This window comes from Eurypyga helias, unplaced genomic scaffold (genome assembly GCF_000690775.1).
Source record: "Eurypyga helias isolate BGI_N326 unplaced genomic scaffold, ASM69077v1 scaffold36218, whole genome shotgun sequence".
NCBI classification, from domain to species: domain Eukaryota; kingdom Metazoa; phylum Chordata; class Aves; order Eurypygiformes; family Eurypygidae; genus Eurypyga; species Eurypyga helias.
The window spans coordinates 1,002-7,311 of NW_010266901.1; the positions used below are offsets into that span (position 1 = coordinate 1,002).

The 6,310-nt window shown below is 48.0% G+C and overlaps 1 protein-coding gene across 1 annotated transcript; it reads left to right on the forward strand.

Moving 5' to 3' along the window:
- Positions 1–201: 201 nt before the first annotated feature.
- Positions 202–3,149, forward strand: LOC104513786 (epoxide hydrolase 1-like; the record flags this gene model as incomplete). Its single annotated transcript, XM_010157249.1, has 3 exons — positions 202–334; positions 1,263–1,388; positions 2,924–3,149. Coding segments are annotated over 3 exons (485 nt in total), but the record flags the coding sequence as incomplete, so codon positions are not given.
- Between the last annotated feature and the right edge of the window lie 3,161 nt (positions 3,150–6,310).

Sequence of the window (6,310 nt, forward strand, 5' to 3'; positions counted from 1 at the left end):
TGTAGATAATATCAGTTTATGATTCAACAATAAATGGCTCCAACTTGTTCTACTATTTTATTTATTTAAGAACAGCTGCTGGAACAGCTCTGTAAAGTTATCTACCTGTATTATACTGGGCCGCTTCTGTAACAGTCTGAATTCAGCAGTCAGAAGGGATCTTTAAGGTCCCTTCCAACCCAAACCATTCTATGATTTGAGTTGAATTTTCCTCCTCCCTTCCAGGCTGTGGTTTGAATGACTCCCCTGTAGGACTGGCTGCATACATCTTGGAGAAGTTTTCTACGTGGACTGATCTGGAATTCCGTAATCTAGAGGATGGAGGACTGCAGAGGTGAGCGTTTCCCCTGATGCCATTTTGGGTGAGGTGACTAAGCCCAGAGTCAGAGCTGAAGAGGTTTGTCTGAACTGATCGCCTCACATCTCGCAGGGAGCCTATAGTGCCCAGAAATGGTGCAGTGTTGTACTACAGCAGGCGAAGCAGCGAGTAGGCCAGGAAGGCTGACGTACTCCCTTCCCACTTTGATCTCCTAGAAAAGAGCCACCCTGCAGTGTCTGGGTATTAAAAACTGATGTAGGTGGAAGAATCTCACTAGGACACAAACCCCAAAGTTTAACTGGCGTTAAGGTGCTGGGAAACAGAACTGGAGATCCTTTTAATACTAATACTTAACTATGAATTTGCTTCAGATTGATCAGTATTGCCTCACCTACCTACCATTTGGTCATCCTTAGTGTGGGGCAGAAATCCGAGATGAGGTCCCCTCTGAAAAGGGCTGAGGTACCTGGCAGGAACAGATATGAAAAGGCCCAGCGACAATGGACTCAAACAGAATGTTTGCACTGCTACGAAACATGCCCTGTTTACAGCATGTGTTGGCGTGATGGCTCTGCCGAAGGCTCACGGTAGCATCTCAGATTATGAATAATAAATGGCACAAGCTGTTCCACGTGCTTTTCTGCTCCTACACTCCCAGCCTATGGACAGTACGGACAGCCATGCTGGAGCATAAGGTGCTTGTTGGAGCCTGCTGTCTGTGCAGGAGTTAACATGCCACCTCCCAGTTGGTGTCTGAAAGCCTTTAACGTGCTTAATTGGTGACTGACAGACAGGGGGAGTAGCACACTTCACCTCTCAACTGTTAACCAAGTTAACAGTATTTTCCTCTTTTTCTTACAACCAAACCGAAGTCCAGTCCCTGCACAAGAAATACAAAATGGTATCAGTTCTAACTAAGCAATTTCTGGCCTTACCTTCTCAGGAAGTTTAACCTGGATGATCTGCTCACCAATATCATGATCTACTGGGTGTCAGGCTGCATAGTCCCCTCGATGCGTTTCTACAAAGAGAATTTGCAGAAGGGGATAGGCACGCAGAAACATGAAAGGTAAGCGTGTTGGGTTTTTTCTTTAAATATTTTGCCCTAAACTTGATTTCGTGGTTGCAGACGGGTTGCTTAAGTCTTACAGCTGCTGCACGTTTCTGAATGCTGAGGAAAAGCAATACTGCATCAGAGTGTTCCTCTGCAGGACAGGTCTATTAGTGATGTCCTGTGTTGTGCTCAGAAAACACAGCCGTTGGGTAAGAATCCTGAACCACCAGCAAGGAGATCTGACTGGAGGCACTGCTGGAGGACCTCCCATTCATGGTGTATCCAGCTGGGGAAAAGCACGTGCCAGTACTTCCACATTTGACTTCAGTTACTGAACTGGCCTGTGACTGAGTCACACAGTGGGTTTTGTTTATAGCTTATTTGTTTTGTTGTGCTAGGACTTTCCTGGACACACTTTGCCTATTTCTGCAGAAGATTTGGGTCCTGCCTCTGGAAGGAACTGCAGCATACCGACCAACTGCATGATTTGCAAGTCATTAAGACTGATGTTCCTGCTGCCAGACACTTAAGACAGCAGCTTGGTTGCATATACTTGTGTCAGCTTGAGTGTTAGCGAAGGCTTAAACCTGCCCTGAGGCATCTGCAACCACAGCTCACTGCTATGGTATTTATTTAGCTGTGAAATGATGCTCCCAGGAAGCTGACTCAGTTGTTGAAGCCGTTGGGGCTACACTCTGGGCAGTATCCTGCTCTGGTTCTGCCTATGTGAGCTGTATGAGCTGCTCTGTGCCTAGAGGAAAGAGTCTCAGAGTCCTACGTAAAACTAGGCACCCTGTTTTCAGGCTTCCAGTTGGTTACGTGCCCAACAACTTGTGTATCTGAATTTTAAAGCCTGTTGCTTCTGACAATGCAGCTTATGTGTGTGGGAGGAGATTTAAACCCAGAAAATGTCGCTCTGTTTATAACAAGTGCAGATCGTTGCACTTGTTAAGATACTTTTCCCCTCAAATCCAGTTGCATCCCTACATTTACTCATCTGCAAGATGTTGCCTGGAGTGCAATGGTGCCAGTTAAAAGCAAGAGCTATTTTACAGCGTGCAGAAATGTTTGCTCTGAACAGTAGATGTACTCTCTACTATTCTTCCCCTCTCGTCCCCCTTCACAGCAGTTCAAGATAATTCTTGTCCTGCCAGGCTCTAGTTGTAATCGGCACTGTAAATCTTTCTCCAGCCCTTGTCAAAACCTGTGCTTTCCCCTTAATACCTGACTTTTGAGCCCTGGATGCAGCATAAGGAAACTTGATACCCACCACCTCCTAGGGCCCTCTCTTCTCAATTTCCATGCTTCTAACTCTCATTCCCTGGCTCCCTTGCAATATTGCCTTAATATCAGTGTATAGAATATTCTGGGTTTTTTTCTTCCCCAGGAATAGGAGTGTGAGCTAGTCTCCAGATTTAGGGTCTGGAAGTCAAAATTAAAATTGCCAACAACAGGGTGCCCAGCTGCGAGAGAACGACATTTCCTTGGGACTTGCCATGTCTCAGAGTGGAGCATTAGAAAGATTTCAATTATTCTCTCTCTTCTCCCAGGCTGACGGTACAAGTACCTACTGGCATCGCCTCCTTCCCTAATGAAGTCATGCACACACCCCAGGCCTGGGCCCAGAAGAAGTACACCAACATAGTTTCCTTCCGTTTCATGCCTCGAGGTGGCCACTTCGCCGCATTGGAGGAACCAGAACTTCTTGCTGAAGATATTCTGCAGTTTGTTGGGAAAGTAGAGAAAGAGCAGCTTTGGAGAAAGAAAGGAAAGTAACTCCCCTAACAAACAGCAAGGTAATTTGTTTATCGCTTAGCACACGCACAGGCCTCACTGAGTCTACTGTAATCCCTGTAATTACACTTTGTTCTTGGCCAGATGTGAGAGACAGGACAGCAACAAAATATCTCAATGAGATACTGCTGTGGGGACCCACTGATTTTGGGTGGGTTGGTTTTTGTTCAGCTTGGTTAAGGAAGTAGGATGGGGACTACTTGGTCATCATCTCCCCCAGACACAGACTTCTGAAATCTACTCTGTAGTATTGCTTTGAAGTTGAAAAATAGACCTTACAACTAATAACATAATTAATTAATATCAGTTTAATTGTTATGAAAGGCTTGCTTTCACGGCAGCAATAAAGCTTGAGCTGGCGTAGGTGCGAGGTTCCTCACACAGAGTGGAGAACAGCCTAGCAAGACCTAACTTGCACACGTGCACCGGTTAAGCAGCATCGATGACCTGCACTACCTTTCAGCTAGCCAGGGGCTAGTGCTGGCTGCCTTTTTCTCTCAGCCTGGGCTGTTATGAAGCTCTGCCCTGTGCCAGGCTCCTGGGACAGCAACACGTGAGGAGCAGCTGGAGGGTCAGTCAGCGTAGGCGAAACACAGAGGAGCCTGTAGCTGGGACCAGAGGGAGGGGTTGGTAGGAGTAATTACAGCCCAAGCGACCTCTGCACTGAGTTTGTACTCTTAACAAAAATCACAGCCCTGGCTAGGCTCAAGGCACTCTGGCTTTGCACTGCTTCTGCAGGGTGCTGTAAATACCTCTTACTAAGTCATAAAACCTTGATTAATTCAAAATTAAAAAGAAACTTGCATTAGCATTTTGAATAATACTTGTGTGTTTATGTTTTTTTTAAACAACTGAGCTCTTGCTTGGTGGCAGCAGCGAAGCGTCGCTGCAGAGCCTGTCGATTCTGTGCTGCACCTCTTACAAAGGTCAGATTGAAGGCAAACTGCTCAAAGACAATTGAATGTGAAGGGCTGTGTGTCTTGCCAGCAACAGTCCCTGGTGTGTGCAGTTGTGCTTCAAACGCTCTTAAACTGTATCCAGATGACCAGTTTCAGTATAGTTTTGTTCTCCAGTTGCTCCTGATACACCTCCCTACCCGTGCAAGCACAGGGAAATCTAATCCACCGCAAACACTTGCACGGATTAGTATTATTTCACAATGTTAACTGAAGTGGAAGCTGTTAAATAACAGTCACTCCAGCAGAGCCCTGCTCCATCCCACAGTGTTTTAGAATGCAGAACACCGACCCAGCAGGCAAGTCAACAGTCTAGTCCCGGTGCCCACAGCCACCCGATACGCCATGACTGGAAATCATTAGGGCAGACGAGTTGTGGAGCAGCTCAGGGGGGTTTTCTCAGCAGAGATGAGACCCCTCTCGTGCTACCTTTCCTCTGCCTTCTGTGCTCCTGGGTGCCAGCAGAGGAAGGCACGGCAGGTCTCAGGGTCTCCCCGCAGGATTTGACTGGGGCACTGCCTTAGACCTTCACGCTGTACTTGAACTCCTCAAGGCAGCTGCCTGACTGCTGCCCGATGAGCAGGGAGCACTAATTCTACACATACTTGTAAATGCTTTCGTTAGTCAAAAGTTGTATTCTCCTGAGCGAAATATTGTGTGGTTCAGGCCAGTGTTTTGAACAGACACAAAGAAAATACAGAATGATTCGCTTCTCAGAGCAGCCCATCCCCAAATTTGTTTCAGGTTCAGTGCATTAAAAACCAGGTTGCTTATTCAGGAGGAATCAGCTCCCCTCTTCAACGACAGCTGCTCACAGGCCCCACTATGCTCCCTCTTGCACAAGTCTTGATCCCTGGCCCTTTGGTTTTGCTTTACTTCTGTCCCCTGCGTGGCCTTATGTTTACGAGCTGGAGATCATCCCCGCTCACCTGTAATGCACACGCAGACTGCTGCAGGGCGAGGGAGCATGCCGTGTACCGATACGACTACAACCTTCCCCAGGGAGGGCTCAGGCACAATGCAGGGAAAGCAAGTGGGAAGGAAGTCTGCTACGTTTGGGTGGGACGGGAATCACAGCAGGGTTTGGGTTGGAAGGGCCCTTACAGCCCATCCAGTTCCAACCCCCCTGCCATGGGCAGGGACACCTTCCACTAGACCAGGTTGCTCAAAGCCTCATCCAGCCTGGCCTTGAACACTTCCAGGGATGGGGCATCCACAGCTTCTCTGGGCAACCTGTTCCAGTGCCTCACCACCCTCTCCAGGAAGAACTTCTTCCTGATGTCCAATCTAAACCTCCCCACTTTCAATTTAAACCCGTTACCCCTTGTCCTGTCACTACAGGCCCTTGTAAAAAGTCCCCCCCAGCTTCCTTGGGAAGGGACTTCTCAGCAACCCGAGGCAGTGACAACGAACACGAGGCAGTGAGCACGTCCCTGCCCCGCTCTGCACACCACGTAAGCGCACTCCAGCCTACTACAAATGTGAGCTGTCCACACCGTCAAGTTTTACTTTGTATAGAAGGTGGGCACCGAGACACTAAATCAGCACAAAAATGGGTTTGATTGGTCCAAGAGAAAAATATCTGGACATAGAAGGTGTAGACTGCAGAAGTTGAAAAATGGTAAATTAAAAGCCTGTTATAGAGCAAAGTTTGTTCTGAATTCTGACTTCACGCTTCACAAACCTTAGGCCCACAGCTAGCAGCAGCTGTTGTTCGTCACCTACTTACCTATGCTTAGATACAGAGATTCCGGGCAATACTGTGACGATGTGGAAGAGTATAAAATGCAGCTACGTGCCCGCTGTGAAGCCTGCCGTCAATTCCCCTCCCCTCGTTTCAAACTGTCCTCTGGTTTTAGCACAATGCAGCCATCCTGCCGCCTGTGGCACAAGGTTGGATACAAATGAAGTGTCTGGGGGCTTGTGCTCGTACCTGCACCTCTTCCTGCAGGGAGCAACCCTCCCGCAAGCCCGAGATCTGGATTTGGTAACCCCCCCGAGTGAATCCAGACTCCCCTCCGCTACACCCGGTACTGCCTACTGGGCAGTTCTGTGGTACAGGACTACAGCCAGTAGTGCCAAGGTCAGATCACCAGGAGCAGTTTTAACGTTTCTGTTAGCGAGTCAGTGCCTGTCAGCTTATTGCAAGAGTAATAAGCTTGAAGAGGGGACTCCCTGCTCTGTTAT